The sequence below is a fragment of the Artemia franciscana genome, chromosome 3, assembly GCF_032884065.1.
Source record: "Artemia franciscana chromosome 3, ASM3288406v1, whole genome shotgun sequence".
Lineage (NCBI taxonomy): Eukaryota > Metazoa > Arthropoda > Branchiopoda > Anostraca > Artemiidae > Artemia > Artemia franciscana.
The window spans coordinates 13,321,165-13,341,217 of record NC_088865.1 but is presented as its reverse complement, the minus strand read 5'-3'; the positions used below and the strand labels follow the sequence as shown (position 1 = coordinate 13,341,217).

The following is a 20,053-nucleotide window of genomic DNA, read 5'->3' as shown; positions in this document are numbered from 1 at the left end:
AAGTAAAATAGCCAGGGTTATTTTGTTTTGACATGTTAAGATAGCCAATGCAAATCTAAAAAAAACAAAAAAAACTTTTACATTTAGCGTAGAACTATATGTTGCCTGATTGAAGGTGGCCTGACAAGAAAAGTTGGAATGACAAGAAAAGAGCTGGCAAGAAATGGGATTATGGATTTATTTCACAAAATAAAGGCTTTTCACTCAAAACACCTGAAGTAAATAGCCTATCTAGGGCAACCAGTTTCAAACGCTACAATTTTAGCATCTCCAAGCTACATTGTATTATGACCAGGTATGCTTTCTCTGCTCAGAGAATATGGAATATGGACGGAGGGCCTTGACCACTGTACAAAAGCATACCATTTTTGTCTGTGTTTCAGCATCTGGAAACTTTATTCAACCAACAAGACAACATCAAGGATGACTTTAGGGGCTCTATCTGGTACTGTTGCCTGCGTTAGTCATACTAGATGGACTACGGCTTCCGTGTTCACCGAGGTTCTACATCACTACATCTTCATTGTACAGCCAAGCGCAGCGAAGTTCCAGATACCTATTATAGATAATCACGAATCTCAGTTATCTGTTGGAACCATCCAGGTAGAAAATGCAACGACTTGATCTTGGGTCTTCCACCCTCTGAAACTCCATTATAACAAAGCTATTTCAAGCTGGATGGTGAATAATCGAGGCATTCTAGTTTTGTTTGAAATCCCCTAGTCTCTTTGCTTTCCTTTGACCCTTTCACTCTCCTCATCGATGATCACTAGAAATTTTCAAGCAACAGTTATTTGCCCATTAATGACCACATTTTTGTCAATGACGATATTTGCCATCAGCTCTAACTGGCTGCCATTGGGTAAACCTGCATCTGAGCTAAAAGTGTTCTTTAGATCCAGCAGAAGGGAGAGGCAAAGGTTATCTGAACGTTAAATCTAGATGCACTTCAATCTAGATAGTTTTATCTATCAAAATAAATCCATATCCATAAGCTAGTCTGAGAAAGGCCACATCAAAAGGTATACCGGAATTAGTGTGCAGAATACTGACGGGTACTGCAGGGAACAAAAGATTGAGAAGCAGATTACTGTTCAGTATTTAAAATAACTTTATTAAAAGTAAACGCAACTCCAAGGGGTTTCAGGCTTGGAAAGTGTTTCAGAATTCATTCAAACAGATCCAAGGAAAGGACCTTCAGTTCAAAAGAGACCTCCTTTTTCTGCTATAAATGTTGGAAACTTTGTTTTGGTTTTTGAAAAAGAAATAACGAATGAAAATACCACATTTCTGGTGAAGGCAATTTCAGAACTTATAGAGGAACTACACACAAAAAAAATGTTCCAGATACAAACTCCCCCATGCTGCTGGTTAGTCTTAGATTTCTATGGCAAGCTAAGAAATTATCCCATCTGCTACCTTTAGGGTCAAAAAAAAATGAAGCGTTCTCAGATGGGGACATTGGGCGCTAATGGACAGAAAATGTCCTGTTTTGGTGTCTTATTTAATTTTATGATGATGTCGTCAATACCGATTTTAAAAACCATTTTGATTTAATTTTATTTCCAAACGAGCTTTTAAACAGCTCTCCATGATAGCTCTAATTCCCTGCTAGTTGAAGGGAGATAAGGAGGAAAGAACAAAAGAAATCGGCGTTTCAAGTTGTTTTTTGCAATTACCGAAAAAAGTTTTATTGGTAAAATTGCAAAAAAAAAAATAATAATTTCATATTCGAAATGTGATTTCTATTGTAATTTTCGTAGAACCGGAAGTTACAGATGGCAAAGACGATTTTGAAAGTACACATCCTGTAGTAGGAACAGAAGAACGGCAATCTTTTTTTTTTTGCTGACAAATCGGAAGATTAGAAACCTGATTCTGACCATCCTAAACTGGCATCGGAAATTGTTGGGACAGAGGTATGCTTCAAACATTTTGAGTTTTTTTTCTCATTTTTGTGTTGCATGTGAGCACACTGTTTGTATCTGAAAAGAAATACTAAGTGCGTGCAATAATTTAACGGATATTTTAATTATAAAAATAAAATTTCGCACTCCAATCAAATCCTTGAACAAAACTACAAGCTCATTTTATTTGGAAATATTTTCTAGATTTAAGAACTCGTTAGAACTCTGTTAAGAGGCTTTTTTGTACCATTATTTCAAAGGGAATATATACCTTAAATACGTTCTTTGGTTTGAATTGGGTTTGGGTTCTGCTCAAAACACCTATTTAGTCTTCACTATCTAAGGGGATTGAGGGGGAAGTATTAAACAGAGAAGATGTTAAACCTCTGGCTATGGAATTTTGTTCAGATATCATTGGGACGCTTGTTATGCGAAAAGACACTTCCTTGGTACTTAGTCTAAAACATAATTTTCATGGGTTTTTCAAAATGGGTGGCTTAAAAGATCTTAAACCTCTGGCTATGGAGTTTTATTCAGAAATCAGTGGAACGCTTTTTATGAAAAAAGGCACTTCAGCGGTACTCAATCTAAAACAGAATTTTCTTGTGTTTTTTAAAATGGGTGGCTTAAAACCTTTGGTGAATAATTTTGACTATGGTGATTTTAATGTCGCTCTTTCCATTCCCATTCGGTGCTAATTTGAAGGCCGTCAAGTTTTTGTGTGAACTCAGGATTTTCTGGGTTCTTAGTTACCAATCAGCATAAAATTGAATAATTTTGTAATTCGACAGTTTTTTTTTCCAAAATAAATCCTAAACTTTCTGTTTACTTAAACTTGCTCTTGACACGGTAGCAGCTATTGCTGCAACCATGATGAAGGCCCTTTTTGGCAAAGCTTATAATAATTGGACATTTACTTTACAGAGTTACTTCATTTTTAAAATTTTATCTTCTTAAAAGCACCATATAGAAATTGTGTGGCATTCTAGATGTTTTTTAAGGAACCCTTTTTGTGCAACCTTTTTGGTGTGATTTTATCGTAATTTTTGTTCAACCAGATGATACATCCTGTTTTTGGTTCAAGGATTTAGCTATAGGTATATAAATTGTTAGGAATTTTAAAATAATAAGCCTGGAAGCAGACCAGAGCGTCTACCATATAGAACTTGGATATTTTGAAATTGTAAAACGTCTCTTTGAAAGATCTGACCAAAAAGAAATTAATCAGAAAATATTTATTTTCTTTTAAGGTAAATCATTAAATTCTCTAACTACCGTAGCAAACTCCTTGATTATTTAAAAGTGTTATTTAAAATATGATATAGTTTAACAAAAATGTCAGATACTTGAAAAACAAATATAACTATAGTAAGTGGAGAACTTGCGCTAATTAATAGAAGTAGAAGACTAATACAGCACGTGGATATTATAGTGTAGGGATATTTTATAGACAAACGCGCTTTTCAGTAAAAAGATGCAAAGCCTAAACCTTATGAATTTAAAATTATCGACTTCTACGAAAAAAAAAATGTTACCACTGTATTTATTAATAAAGAGATGGTGAATTCTTAGAGTAATGCCTAAAACTGGTATTAAAAGTTTCATCCTAAAGGAAGGAGCAACAAAAATCACTGAGGTAAAATGTCTTAGGATTAATTCTATTCCAAATAAAAAAAGGCTCAAATATATAAAACTTACAAATTTACTTTGAAAGATTTATGCTTCATTTTTTTGTCGCTGTTGTCGATCATCCAGGAACTCAAGGGAATCAAGGATTCCACTCTTATGTGTTATATATATAAATGCTAAATTTCAAGTTTCTATTGATTCTGTCCTCAAAGAGCTCTTACTGGCAACAGACATTTTGAGTGTAACACAGCAATTAAACACTGTAAAACAAATACCTATTTGATCGTCAAAGAATTGATGAGCTCAAAAGAATTTGAGTTCAAAGAACTCAAAGAAATGTGACATGTGAGAAAATATTCCGCCAACTAGTCTATCATATGTTATTATCAAAGAATTCATTGTGGAAAAACCTTTTGAGTGTGATATATGTAAGAAACGTTTTACTTCAGCTGATAATATATCTCATCATGAAAGAACTCTTGCTAGTTAAAAACCTTTCAAAAGTGACATATGTGATAAGCCATTGTGCCAAAAGCCCCCCCCCCCCCCTCCCCTATCTGATCATCAAAGGACTCGTACTAGAGAAAAACCTTTCAAACGTGATTTATGGGAAAAACAAAATTGACAGAAATATCACCTATCTGATCATCAAAGAATTCATATCGCAGAAAATTCTTTCTAATGTCATCTATATATATAAAAATAAGTTGTCTGTGTGTGGATCTGTGGATCAGGTGACGTCATGTTTGTCCGCATATGACGTCTGAATTATTTCACACTAATACAAAAGAAGAAAAAAACTAAAAAAGGTAAAAACTACAAAAAAACTAAAAAGAAAAAAAAACTAAAAAAGCTAAAAAAACTAAAAAAAAACTAAAAAAAGGTAAAAATCTAATAACTAAAAAAACTGAAAAAAATAAAAAAAGGCAAAAACTACAAAAAAAATAAAAACTAATAAAAAAACTAAAAAAGCTAAAAAACTAAAAAAACTAAAAAAACTAAAAAAAGGTAAAAAACTAAAAAAAACTAAAAACTAAAAAAGAAAAAAACTAAAAAAAAGGAAAAAACTGAAAAATAAAAGAGAAAAAGAAAACTAAAAAAATATGAATAAATATATATAAAAATAAGTTGTTTGTGGGTTATGCCTGTCTGTCTGTCTGTCGAGTGACGTCGTTTTTGTCCGCATATGACGTCTGAATTATTTCACACTAATACAAAAGAAGAAAAAAAACTAAAAAAGGTAAAAACTACAAAAAAAACTAAAAAGAAAAAAAACTAAAAAAGCTAAAAAACTAAAAAAAACTAAAAAAAAGTAAAAAACTAAAAACTAAAAAAAACTGAAAAAACTAAAAAAAGGCAAAAACTAAAAAAAACTAAAAACTAATAAAAAAACTAAAAAAGCTAAAAAACTAAAAAACTAAAAAAAGGTAAAAAACAAAAAAAAACTAAAAAAGAAAAAACTAAAAAAAGGAAAAAACTGAAAAATAAGAGAAAAAGAAAACTAAAAAAATATTAATAAATATAAAAAATATAAATATAAATATAATATAAATTAGCAATCAACAAAGCACCGAGACACAAATGACGACCGGGACACAGGGAGTATAAATGACGACCAGGACATAAGTAAAAAAAAAAAACTAAAAAAACTAAAAAAATGGTAAAAACTACAAAAAAACTAAAAACTAATAAAAAAACTAAAAAATCTAAAAATCTAAATAAACTAAAAAAGAAAAAAAAGAAAAAAGGAAAAAAATAAAGGAGAAAAACAAAACTAAAAAACGAATGTATATACAGACCGGGACACCGGGATACAAATGACGACCGGGACACAGGGAATATAAATGACGACCGGGACACAGGGACACAACTACAATGGGGACGCCGGGGGGCACAGGGGGATATAAATGACGACCGGGACACCGGGACACAAGGAATATAAATGACGCCCGGGACACTCAAAGAGAAATCACAGACTGGAACACCGGGACACAAATGACGACCGGGACACAGGGAATATAAATGACGACCGGGACACAGGGACATAACTACAAAGGGGACGCCGGGGTGCACAGGGGGATATATAAATGACGATGGCGACTCAGGGAATGGTCGATTAGCAATCACCATCAACAAAGCTCAAGGGCAATCATTAGAATCATGAGGTATAGATCTGAATACGGATTGTTTTCCCATGGACCATTATATGTTGCATGTTCAAGAGTCGGTAAACCTGACAATCTATTTATATGCACAGACAATGGGACAGCAAAGAATGTTGTATATTCGCAAGTTTTACGTAGTTAAAAACATATATATATATATATATATATATATATATATATATATATATATATATATATATATATATATATCTATATTCACAGGTGGGACATAGGGACACAACTACAATGGCGCGTAACTAATATGGCGCGTAACGACTTACGCGCGCGGGGGGGCTTGGGGGGGGGGGCGCGAAGCGCCCCCACCAACTAGGTGTTGGGGTGGCGCGAAGCGCCACCCCAACAGCTAGTATATATATATAATTAAAGGCTCCTCCAAAAATTTCAGTGATTTGTAATTTATAATGTTGAATTTGTTAATTGAAATTTAATATATATCATCATCAAAGAACTCATTGAACAAAAGCCATTAAAACATCTTATATGCGATTTAATATTCAAGAAATATCCCACCCATCTCATTATCAAAGAATTCATTTTGGAGTAAATTCTTTCAATGCTAGATAGGTGAAAAAACTTTCTGCCAAAAATATGAGACTAACCATTCATTTTGAGTGATTTTTACTTCATTTTAGCTTTCCCCATTGCCAAAGAAATCACATTTTAGTAAAAAGTTTTTTGAATGTGATATATGTAAGAAATATTTTGCTTAAAGTTTCCATTTATTTCGTTGTAAAAAAACTTATACTGGAGAAAGATGTTTCGAATGAGATCTGTGCGAGTAAACATTCTTCAAATATTTCTTTTTATCTTATGATACAACAGCTGACACTGAAGAAAAACCAATCAAAGATGGTAGGAAACATTCCACCAAAAATCATACCTGGCCTATCATTAAAGAATTCATGTCGGAGAAAAACCTTTCGGTAGCGATGTATGTGAGGAATGTTGTACTTCAATATCTCTCGTCATCGAAGACCTCATACTGGGAACCTTCAAATATGATATAAATGTGGGAATATCCTTCAAAAAATTCAACCTATCTGATCATGGAAGAACTCATAATGGATTAAAACCTTTCAAATGCGTAATGTATGAGAAAACATTCTGCTAATAACAGGAGACTTAAAAAATTTACTTTTAGTAAATTTTGCTTCATTTTAGTTTTCTCTGTTACAGGTCATCAAAGAACTCATATAGAAGAAAAGCTTTTGGATTTTAGTTATGTAGTTTATTTTTATTTTGTCATCAAAGTACTTTTAATGGAGAGAAACATTTCGAATGTCATATTGGCTATTCAAGAAAATACTCTTAAGAAATCTGACCTTTTTCATCATCAAAGAGCTCATACTGGCGAAGAACATTTCAAAATGAGATACATGTGAGAAAGTATTTTGTCAAAAACAAGAGAGGCAAAATCTTTAGTGGAATGTTTTCTCCCATTTGAAAGACCACAGGAACACGAGGAGGAATATTTTGTTGTGACGATCTCTGTTTACAATTTTTTCAGCAGATGGCCTGCTTGCTGTGACTAATTTAGCAGTGTCAACTAAATTTTAAAATTTCACGACATAAATTCGTAATACGCATCCACATGGCTTGCCATAGAAGAAGCTTCAAGCTTCTCGATGGAGCAACGACCTGCTCCGTTTTGATTCTTAGATTTCATGCAAAAGAAAAGAGTTCTAAGTACCTTGTGTCAAATCCAAAGTACCTGAAAATTGATTATTGACTAAGAAAGCCAACCATGATGGCTGCAATTAATTTTGATGTGTGTTCTGCACCTTTCCTACATTCCTTGGAGTGCTTTAACAGCCATTGCCGTTAATTTTGTGCTAATTTTCTGGGTCAGAGTTTTTCTTGGTCAGATTGTATCGCTGATGATGTCAACCCTCGCCTTTTCGTCGGGTTTTAAGGTCTAGACTGTTCTGGCGTATTATATATACATCAATCTTTGCGTAATAATTGAATTGTGGCAGCCCTTAACTGCTTCCACCATCCCAAGCCATATTTCTAGTCAATGGAGTACAACGATATTTCCTACGTCGCAAGAAAACTACCATTTGAGACGAACATTAAGAAAGTCCAGGAAGAATGGTTATTATTAAAAATCGAATCCTATGTCACCACCACGGAGAGTATGCGATAAAATCCTAGAACCGGAGACACCAAATGGTAATTTAGAATATCAGGCCAGTAGCTAGAGCAGCTCTGTCTCTTCTAAGAAAGTATAGACGAACAAAGAGGACTGTTTCGCTGAGCTCAATTAATGGCTAGCGCGCAAGTCTCTGCAGACGAACAGGCTCTAAATGCTTAGGCTTTAGTTGCTGATGCACGGCGCATTTTTGAAAACAAGCCAAAGATTAGGCAGATAACAAAGTAGGTGCTGTGATTTGTCAGATCAGTTAGAGCTAGCCATTAACTATACCGTATTGAATGAAAAAAAATCCTTTGGATAGAAAAACTTAAATTTTAAAAGAAAGAGGCTAAGCTTGAAGTCTACAACATAACTGAGAGGAAGCAGCAAATAGCCGAGTTAAAGTCATACATATCACGAAAAGAAAGTTATAAGAAAAAGAACAAAGGTAAGGCTTGATAAAGAATACGGCATTGGACTTTATAATCCCTACCGGTGATGCTGATCTCTGTTTCAGGGTCTTTAAGCCAGGAAATGTGATCGTGGTTGCTAGCCGTCCTTTGCTTTCGCACACCCTTCCTATTTGCCCTCACCAGATTTCTCGAGGTACCCATGTAAAACTGGTTCAACTCTGGCTGAGCTTACAAATTCAAGCTACTTACTCCTGTTGCTGTTAATAACCAGCAACCCCAAGTTTCGAACCCGTATCCTCAATGACAAAGGGTTGCAAGGTTGCGATAACCATTTGGCTTGGATGGTTTTCTAGACTCGACTGGGAAGGGTAAGAGAACGTCTTAAAAAAGTAATAGAGAAGAAATATTTTCTGAACATTGTTGTGGCTCAAAGCATGCTCAAAGGAGCATTAAAAGCTCGTTTCAAAGAAAGGTGAAGGCAAATGATTCTAAATCTGTGGAACTACATGTTTTTAAGTAGAAAACTGAACTGATTGATTGCCATTTTAAAAAGCCTATGAAGTAACTAAGCCAATCGTAGCAATTGTTCTTGTTCGTAAACAGTTATAGAGTCTGCTTTATCCAGGCTTTTTGTTCCTAGAGCCATTGTGCTGTCATCAAAGTTCTATTTTTATAAAGAAATGAATTAATCATTAATTCATGAATTAATCATGAATTAATTTTTTAGTCTTCTTTTCTGTTACCTCATGAGTTTTAGAGGATAATAATGATCCTAAAGGAGTAGTTGTGACTTGTGTAACTCTTTTGTCATTGCTCTGAGTGCCTCTTTGTAGTCGCTTTGTGAATGTTTTAATTAAAAAATAAGTGAAGTGAATTTTTGCGGGAGACTTATCGCGGCTGATGCCTGGATATGTATTTAAGAAACATTTTACTTCAAATAATAATTAAGTTCATCATCAAAGTATTCATATTGTAGAAAAATCTTTCAAATGTCATATATGACTGAAAACATTCTACCAAAAATCCCAGCTATCTGATCATCAAAGAACTCATGTCGCAGAACCAGCCTTTGAGCGTAATATGTTTAAGAAATTATATCATCATTGGACAACTTAAGAATTTTTATCATCATTGGACAACTTGCACAGGAGTAAACCTTTCAAATGTGATACATGCGAGAAAACATTCTGTTGCATTATTACATGTTTTCTCACATGTGTCACATTCGAAATGGCTCTAAATTCTACGTATTTGATCAAGAAATAATTCAAACTGGAATAAAACCTTTCATATGTGAGAATACAGTCTGCCAAATATATATCCTTTGTGAGTTCACTTCGAAAGAGTTACTTCATTTTATTTGTAACTTTTACAATTCATCAAGGAACTCATTCTGGGGAAAAACCTTTTCGAGTGTGATATATGTAAAAAGTATATTATTTCAAATTCCAGTTTATTTAACTATCAAAATTCAAAGTACTGGAGCAGAACACTTCAATTGTAAAATGTGCGAGAAAATATACTTAACATTTGATCATCAAAAAGAAAAATTAAAAAAAAAGATGTTTAAGAAATATTTTACTTCTCCGTTGAATTTCTGTCATTATCGAATAACTCATCATAGGAAAAAAAACCTTTCAGATGTGACATACATGTGAATTCATTCTCCAAAAAATCCCACCTATCTGATCATACAAGAACTCGTACTGGAGTAAAACCGTTGAAGTGAAATATGTGAGAAAACATTCAGCTAAAAATAAAAGATTTAGCAATTTATTTGAGTGAATTTTACATCATTTTAGTTGTCCCAGTTGTCGGTTATCAAGGAACTCATATAGGAGGAAAACCTTCTAAATGTGAAATGTGTTTACTTTATGTTTCTGTTCATTTCGTCAATAAAAAATCTCATACTGGAGAAAAATCTTTCAAGTGTGATATATGCAAGAAAATATTCTATTAAATTGTTAGATTTTTTCTCGCATATGTCGCATTCGAAGTGTAAAAAATCTTATCCCTGATCATCAAAGAACTCACACTGAAGAAAAGCCTTTCAAATGTGAAATGTATTTACTTCAAGTATCCGTTTATTTTCTCATCAAAGAACTACTGGAGAAAAGCCTTTCAAGTGATATACGTGTGAGAAAATATTTTATTAAATTGTTACATATTTTCTCGTATATATCAGATTCGGAGTGTAAAAAATCCTATCCCTCTGATCATCAAAGAACTCATACTGGAGAAAAGCCTCTTGAATTTAATAAGAAAAAAAAATTCTCCAAAAATCCTGGCCAATCTTATGATCAAAGAAAGGAGAAAAAAACCTTCAAATGTGATAGAGGTGATAAAACATTGCCCCAAAATTTTGACCAATCTGATCACCAGTTAGCAAATGCCCCCCCCCCAAAAAAAAAACAACTTTTGAATGTTATATACTTGTGAAACCCTTTGTGAAAACCTGTGAAAACTGAAATCCTATTTATCTGATCATCAAATATATGTTCCAGAGAAACCTTTTGAATTCGATATATGTAAGAACTATTTTACTTCAAGTTCCAATGTGTATCTTCATTGAAGAACTCAAACCAGAATATAACTTTGGAACTATAGTATATAGAAAACCCCTCTCGAACTGACGGATGTAATAAGCTTTTTGCTTGAAGTGACAGTTCATTGCATTATCAAAAATGTCTTAATGGAGAAATACCTTTCATATCTAATTTGTACGAGAAAGCATTCTGAAAAAAATCTCACCTATTTGACCATCAAAGAACTTATTCGAGAAAAACGTTTCAAAGTATTTTATTTCAAGTGACAGTTTGTCGCAGCGTCTGAGGTCAAACTGGTGAAAAACATATCAAATCTGATACGTGTCAGAAAACACTTCAAGAAATCCCAGTGTTCTGACCATCGAAGTAATTTCACGGGAGAAAGCTTCTGAAATTTGATTCACGTGATAAAAATTGCGCGAAAAATTCCACCTTTCTGATCACTACGTAGCTCACACTGGAGAAATTTTGTTTTGAATATCACATATGTAAGGAACTTTCAAATCAAATGACAAATTATCCCATCATCAAAGAATATGTATTGGAGAAAAACTATTCAAAGGTCGTATACATGAACAAATATTGTGAAAAAAATTTGACCTATCATAGCATCTAAGAACTCATACTGGAGAATAAACATAGTTTTTTTTTTACTGTAAAACGCGAAAGTTATATAGTTGAAACCATTTAAAAAACCATTCAAATGCGAAATGATTGGTGAAACATTTTACGAAAATTCCGCTTGGGTTATCGTCAAAGAACTCAAGCTAAAGGAGATCCTTTCGTAAGTTATTTATGTAAGAAACGTTTCACTTCAGGTGACCCCATAATCTCATGATTATAAAGCTCATAGTCCTGAAAAACCTTTCGAACGAGATATATGTAAGAATTATTTTATTTCGTTTCATTTCATCTCATCATCAAATGCAGCAATATTAAAACTGAAAACGGAGTGAAGTTATTTTATATAATGGTGATTGTCCCTCCACGTCGCTTTGCTCATAAGGCCAAACTTTTACATTTCGAACTCTCAGTAAAAGCTTTCAAATTGAAAATAATTGATATAACATTTCACCAAAATCTCGCTTGTCTTATATCTAGTAAAGAACTAGGTAAAGGACTCAATATGTGAGGAATCATTCCGCCAAAACATAAGACGGCAATTTTAGTTTCCCCATAATGAATGTCATCAAGGAGCTCGTATCGGAAAAAAATCCTTTAAATTTGAAATATATTTACTTTAAATTCTTGTCGATTTCGTCAGCCAAGAACTTACTGGAAAAAACCTTTCAAGTGTGATATATGCGAGAAAATATTATATTTCTTTGTCAAACGTTTTCATGCATGTATCACACTTGAAATGTAATCTATAATGATTACATAACTAGTATTATAGAAAACCTTTCGAATGTGGTATTGTTAGAAGTGTAGCACTTCAAGTTTCAACTTCTCTAACCATCGTAGCTGTAACAATCATTCTATCTAAGCAACTATTACTGTAGGAAATCCTTTGAAGAACGACATATGCAATAAAAAATTCCACACATTTTTTTCCTGTCTGGTCATCAAAGAAATCACACTGGGGAAAAACCATTAAACTGATATATTGAGAATTGTTTTATTGTAATTGATAGTGATTCGTGTCTTCAAAGAATTTTTCGAGAAAAAATTTCAATATGTAATACATGCGACGAAATGTTCTACACAATATCCCATCTGTCTGGCTATTAAAGAACTCATTTTAGAGTTAAACTTCAAAATATGACATACCAAAGAAAATATCCTACCAAAAGCATGTGACCTAGGAAATTACACATGCCGAAGAAAAACCTTTCGAATGTTACACACTTGTGAAAACCTTTGTTAAAACTAAAATCCTATTTATCCGATCATCAAAGATATGTTCCAGAGAAATCTTTTGAATTCGATATATGTAAGAAATATTTGACTTCAAGTTCCAATTTGTATCTTTATCAAAGAACTAAAACCAGATAATAACTTTGGAACTATGATATAAAGAAAAAAAATCTGCAAAAAAACCTCTCGAATTGACGGGTGAAATATGCTCTTTGCTTGAAGTGACAGTTCATTGAATTATCAAAAATGTCTTACTGGAGAAATACCTCTCGTATGTAATTTGTACGAGAAACCATTCTGAAAAAAAATTCCACCTCTTTGATGATCAAAGAACTTATTGCAGAAAAACGCTTCGAAGCATTTTATTTCAAGTGACAGTTTTTGCGTCGTCAAGTTTTTGCGAGATCAAAGTGGTGAAAAACCTGTCAAATCTGATATTCGTCAGAAAACACTTCAAGAAATCCCAGTGTTCTCACCATCAAAGTACTCTCACGGGAGAAAGCTTCTGAAATTTGATTCACGTGAAAAAAAATTGCACTGAAAGTTCCACCTTTCTGAGCAGTAGGTAGCTCACACTGGATATATTACATATGTAAGAAACTTTAAAATCAAATGACAGATTATCTCATCATCAAAGAACTTGTACTGGAGAAAAACTATTTAAAGGTCGTATACATGTGAAAAAATCCGACCTATCATAGCATCTAAGAACTCATACTGGAGAATGAACATAGGTTTTTTTTTACTGTAAAACGCGAAAGTTTTACAGTTCAAAATGTTTTAAAAACCACTTAAATGCGAAATGATTGGTGAAACATTTTACGAAAATTTCGCTTGTTTTATCCTCAAAGAACTCAACCTAAGGAAAATCCTCTTGTTTACATATGAAACGTTTCACGTCAGGTGGCACCTAATCTCATCATTATACAGCTCCTAGTCGAGAAAAACCTTTCAAACGAGATATAAGAATTATTTTATTTCGCTTCAATTCAACTCATTATCAAATGGAGCAATATTAAAACTGAAAACGGATTGAAGTTACTTTATATAATGGTGATTGTCCACTGTCATCTCTTTGCTCATAAGGCCGAACTTTTTCAGTTTGAACTCAGTAAGAGCTTTCAAATTGGAAATAATTGATATAACATTTCTCCAAAATCCTGATTGCCATATCTAGTGAAGAAGTTGATAAAGAACTCAATATATGAGGAATCATTCCGCCAAAACATAAGACGGTAATTTTAGTTTCCCCTATTATATGTCATCAAGGAGCTCGTATCGGAAAAAAATCTTTTGAACGTGAAATGTATTTACTTCAAATTCTTGTTGATTTCGTCTGCCAAGAACTTACTGGAGAAAGCATTTCAAGTGTGATATATGCGAGAAAACATTATATTACTTTTTCATATGTTTTCTCACATATATCACACTTGAAATGTAAAAAAAAAATCTTAAATAATTAAATAACTAGTATTGGAGAAAACTTCTCGAATGTGATATTGTTAGAAGTGTAGCACTTCAAGATCCAACTTGTCTAAGCATCTTAGCTGTAGCAACTATAACTATCTAAGCAACTATTACTTTGGGAGATCATTCGAAGTACGACAAACAAGAAAAAATTCTAAAATTTTTTCGTCTGGTCATCAAAGACACCATACTGGATAAAAGCCATTAAACTGATATATTGAGAATCGTTTTACTTCAATTTATAATGATTCGTGTCTTCAAAGAACTCTTTAGGGCAAACTTTCAATATGTAATATATGCAATTAAACATAGAGAAAATATCCCATCTGTCTTGCTATTAAAGAAGTCATTTTAGAGTAAAACCTTATAATATGAAATACCAGAATAGATATCCTGCCAAAAAGACGTTAGCTAGCAAATTAACACATGCCGAAGAAAAACCTTTCGAATGTTACATATTTGTGAAAACCTTTGAAAACTAAAATCTTATTTATCAGATCATCAAAGATATGTTCCAGAGAAACCTTTTGAATTCGATATATGTAAGAAATATTTTACTTCAAGTTCCGATTTGTATCCATCGAAGAACTCAACCCTGATGATAACTTTGGAACTATGATATAAAGAAATAACATGCAAAGGATCCGTCTCGAATTGACAGGTGAAATATGTTCTTTGCTTGAAGTGACAGCTCATTGCATTATCAAAAATGTCTTACTGGGGAAATACCTTTTATATGTAATTTGTACGAGAAAGCATTCTGAAAAAAATCCCACCTATCTGATCAGTAAAGAATTTATTGGAGAAAACTTTTCGAAGTGTTTTATTCCAAGTGACAGTTCTTTGCATCGTCAGAGATCAAACTGGTGAAAAACCTATCAAACCTGATACGTTTTAGAAAAAACTCTTTAATAAATCTCAGTGTTCTGACCATCAAATTACTCTCACGGGAGAAAGTTTCTGAAATTTGATTCATGTGAAAAAAATTTCGGTGCATGTTGCGCCGAAAATTTCACCTTTCGAAATCAGTAGGTAACTAACACTAGATTTTTTTTCGAATATGACATATGTAAGAAACTTAAAAATCAAATATCGAATTAACTCATCATGTAAGTGCAAAGAACTTGTACTGGATAATAACTGTTCAAAGGTCGTATACATCAGAAATTATATTGAAAAAGATCCGACCTATCATATCATCTAAGAACTCATACTGGAGAATAAATATAGTTTTTTTTACTGTAAGACGCGAAGTTTTACAGTTCAAACTGTTTGAAAAAAACATTTAAATGCGAAATGATTGGGGAAACATTTTACGAAAATTTTGCTTGTCTTATCGTCAAAGAACTCAAACTAAAGAAAATCCTTTCGTAAGTTATTTGTGTAAGAAACGTTTCACTTCAGGTGACACCCAATCTCATCATTATACAGCTCATAGTCGAGAAAAACCTTTCGAACGAGATATATGTAAGAAATGTTTTATTTCATTTCAGTTCATCTCATCATTAAATGGAGCAATATTAAAACAGAAATCGGACTGAAGTTATTTTATATAATGGTGATTGTCCCTCCTCATCTCTTTGCTCATAAGGCATAAATAATTTTGTTTAACAATTTTCTTGGCTTATTTTCCTATATTTTTACTGCCACAAGACAATTGACGGTCACTTCAAGACTTGCAGTTCCTTTGTGACTCTTTTATCATCTATGCTTGGATTCAGGAAACTCTAAATTCTTTAGCTGATCTTGTACCATTAGGGACAACGGCATCTTTCGTACCTTTTATAGTGATAGTTAAAATCATTAGAAATATAATTTGACCTATGACGCTCTCTTTGTGACTTGCAGCTAATATAATTGCTGGTCACCCTCTTTTTACTCTTTTAGGGGGGGGTCAAGGTACCCTAGAAAATATTTATATTACTGCAGCTGTAATCGTTTCACAATCTGTTGTTTTAGTGAAAGAATTTTTTTGGCTATTATTCAGTCTTTTGTTTGTATAACTTGCTTGTATAAATGGCTCTAGGCTAGAGAATGATGCAACAATTAAATCAAACCTCTCATTTAGTTAACGTCAGACCTTGACACTTGGCCACAGGTATGGGGGCCTTTGTAATAACTTCTGGATTTGTCAAATGGTTCTACTCTTGATAGAGTATCGTTCCTCACAGGGTTGGTTTCTATTATATTTGTTTCCTACCAATGATGGCGAGATGTTTCTCGAGAAGTTACTTTTCAAGGGATAAAGTCAAAAAGGGTTTACTTCGGCTTACGACGAGGAATGATCCCGTTGATCATTTCCGGTTTTCTTTTTTGTCTCTTTCTTTTGAGTTTTTTTTTCATTTTTGACTTGTCGGGTACTCAAGTCAGGAGTGATGTTAGAACTGGGATAATACGCTTAGAGTGCAAATTCACCAACACCTTGACCGAAAGCATTACGTTACTATCACAAATTGAATTTGAAACCTACTGGCAGATCACCCACAACGGTAGTGTTCTGTTTGATTTGGCACCATGAACACGAATCAAATAATCGACACATCTAACTCGAATCCATTTATATCCAACTACAAATCCTATTTTGTTCTCTCGGAGTATTCGAGAACACTGAATTTGTTGTTTCATTTCCAAATTATTGTGAATCGTGATCCTATTATCGTATTTTCAGTTCATACTGAGTTCTGTAGGATTCTTTTTTAATGATAAATTGTATAGATATTGTCTTCACCTTACACACAAGACAGGAAAAGCTGAAAACTGAAAATCGTGGGGGCAGGTGATCCAGGATCTCATAGCACTAGTACTCTTCACAAAGACCAAGGCGAGTTTTGAGGGTATTCCTCCATTGGTAATTGATGAATCAGTATAATTACAAAAACTCGCGGCGATATGACGTTGACTAGTGATCGTATAGGGAACGAGGAGATTTTATATTTTTGCTGTTGGCTCTCAGTGTTTCCATTGCCAAAGTAACAGAGTTCATTGTTTTGACATTGACAAAAAACCCGTTGTTTTGACATGAAGTATTGCTGAAGTAAGATTGTCAGTTACTTCGGGTGCTGTTGCATTTGTTGGTTTCAAAATGAAATTACTTGAGGCAAGTGTTAACTTTATGTCAATCATAACGTTGGGAGGCAACCATTGGGATATATTGAATATTTCATGATTTAATTTACCAAGGAAATGATTCTCTGTGGTCACTGCCTCATTTACCTCACCATTAGCATTTATATCCAATCTATATTCATATCTCATCGCCAGGCCTCTTAATTCCCTACTTGACTTAGGTGCCATCAATATAAATTGTATTTAGCTTGCATAGTTCAATAAATTGTTGCTAGTGCTCACCAATGTTCCTTCGATGTACACATTATTTTGTTTGAGCTATTGTGTAGAATACAATTTCCATTGAATACACCTTCGGCACGTGCTTGACACTGACATCAACATTTCCAGCATTGAATAGATTTAATGATTAAGTAATCGATGGATGTTATTCTATGTGTGGGAGATGAGTAATCTTATAGAATTTTTTTTTGATCTAACAATCTTTTTTAAAGATTAAAAAAAATTCTTTTTTAAAGTTTTTTTTTTAACAATCTATTGCACTTCTTTTTTTTTCTTCCTTTGTTTTATTCAGATTCGTCGATGTTGAAGATGACGTCTTTTACTTTTCATCTGGGTTGAGACTGAGAAGTGAATTTGATTTTCCTGAGATTTTTCTTAGAATCCCCTTGAAATTTTCCCCTGAGCCCTGAGTTTGAGTCCTGGAGTTTTGAAGCAGCAAAGCTAATTGCAAATGGTATAAAATGTTTCTTGGCAAGGGGTGATACATAACGAAAAACCATAGCAAAACAACTACCAAGATCATTGCCAGACACTGTAGTATGCCCTTACCATAGCCCAATCCATTACCTGGCTAATTTGGACTCACAACAGCAACATAAAAATAATGCCGGGGAAGACAAAGGAAATTCTTCTACTAATCAGTTTGAACGGAGCGAAAATGTGATTTAATGATACAGACCCTATTTTTTTTCAGCTAAAAGGTCTGCAAGTTAGGTTCTGAGTTTTAGCCGAAATTTACAAATATGAATTGTTTACGGGAACGTACTAGAGATATATTGGAGTGTGAATATTATTTAGGAAAAGACATTAGTTGAAACTATTACGTCGAAGAGGTTACGTCATATTATATATCCGTTTTCCATGTAGAGTAGTTCAAACCAACGGCTTAGGAAGGCCATAGAACCAGTTCTGAATCTGAGTCTCAATATGGCTCGAATTCTGCCAGCGTAGGTGTGAAGAACATCAACGGGGCCAGTTTAAATAATAGCCCCGTCGACTAACTTCTTCTCCGAGGGATTAGAAATTACCCCATGTGTTTACAAATGATCTACAGCGGAATTAAATATATTGAAATTGCGCAATAAAACATATTCCTGGGACTACGACATTTCGAGTCCCTAACTTTTATATACTATAACTTTTTTTATATAATTATTCTCTTAACTTTTATAGACTATAATTATATCCCTACAAATTTTTTTGTCAAAATATGATTCGTACTCATCATATGACATCTTTATAAAATAGACACATTAAATTTGACTTAAAAAAATATGTTAAAACTAGATATGTAGGCTAAATAGTCTTTCATCGTCCTCGATCATTTTCCCCAGGGTACATTCTGGTCAAATGTTCAGACCTATACGACAAATTGTCTGTTTCCGTGTAGTACATTATTTTCTTTTTTCTCGTGATTCTACTCAATAAACAACGACTTGTCTGCTTTACTGAGTTTCCCCTAGCTCCATCTGTCTGGAGCTCCATTTTCACCATTGCTTTTCTATAATAGAAATATTTATGAAGATTTGCTCTCACAGGGGAAAAAAAAGATCATGCCCACTAAAAATGAAGACATTTTAGACAAAAAAGGGTTTTTCTTTGTTTGGAATGAAAGTAGAGGACCAATGGATATAAATGCAAATTGGGAGAATGAGATTAAGATAGTACTAGAGAATCAAATGATTCAAAAATTGAGTGACTACTACTAATAACTCACTGCAGCACCAAGCAGCCTGAGGCCAACACAGCTACGCACGCTCCTCCTCCAATCTAATCTATTTAAAGCCTCCCTCTTTGCACCCTTCCAGGAAGTTCCCATTTCCTTTAAATCTTTATTTATGACATCCTCCCAACCTAGACAAGGACGACCTGCTTTCCGTGTAGCCCCAGACGGTTGGCCAAAAAGGACAATCATCGGTAATCTGTCATCCTTCTTTTGTAGAACGTGGCCTAGCCATCTCAACCTTTCTTTCATTATAGCCCTAGAAAGCGGGATTGAAAATGGTTTATGGGCAGGAGTTTTACTTTAAGCTGAATTTAACAGTTATATATTTTTGACGTTGTGGATGCAGCTCAAGGCTAACTGCCTGCCAGTTAGTGAAAAATTTAAAAGATATTCTAAAGAAAGATGTTCCAATGTAGACAGATATACTTGCTCGCTTTGCAGGATTAAAAAGGATTATTTAGTGCATTGCTTAAGCCAGTGCCAGGGGTTATATAATAAGGGAAGGGACATTTGGAAATAATGAGTTGGTACTTCCTGGTGTCTTAAATAGTACGTCGCCTCAGTTTATTTGTAGACTAGCAAGGTATCTGGAAATTTTGTTAAATAAAAAAAAAATCTCAGTATAAAGTAAATGTAAAGTTTTATTTATGTATTTTTCCGAGTGTAAAGTGTTCTTTTCAATGACCTTTTTTTTTCTTTTTTCAAGTATTAAGTACTAGTATTAGGTTAATGCAGTGTTTCATTTAAGTGTTTTATGATGATTCCTGGTCAAAGTTCATGTTATTTGTGCCTTTCGTTTATGTTATTGTACTGTGTTCATGGCAATATGTTTGGCTTTAA

The 20,053-nt window shown here is 33.5% G+C and overlaps 1 protein-coding gene and 1 long non-coding RNA gene across 21 annotated transcripts in view; one reads left to right on the top strand and one right to left on the bottom strand.

Moving 5' to 3' along the window:
* Window positions 1-20,053, top strand: part of LOC136024897 (zinc finger protein 426-like) — an 83,688-nt gene that overhangs the window by 10,455 nt on the left and 53,180 nt on the right. For 16 of the 20 annotated variants that reach the window (XM_065700441.1, XM_065700443.1, XM_065700458.1 and 13 more), the window contains one exon: window positions 1,764-1,919. Coding sequence is in view for 4 of the 20 variants with exons in the window: in XM_065700453.1 (XP_065556525.1) it covers window positions 14,773-14,800 (28 nt within the window). In the remaining 16 variants the exon portion in view is untranslated. Of the gene's footprint in view, window positions 1-1,763; window positions 1,920-14,757; window positions 14,801-20,053 lie in introns of those variants that run through there. The other 4 variants (XM_065700453.1, XM_065700440.1, XM_065700454.1 and 1 more) reach the window with 1 other exon arrangement.
* The window catches only part of LOC136024900 (uncharacterized), a 67,775-nt gene that overhangs the window by 25,406 nt on the left and 22,316 nt on the right, over window positions 1-20,053 (bottom strand). The gene's annotated exons all lie outside the window — the stretch shown is intronic.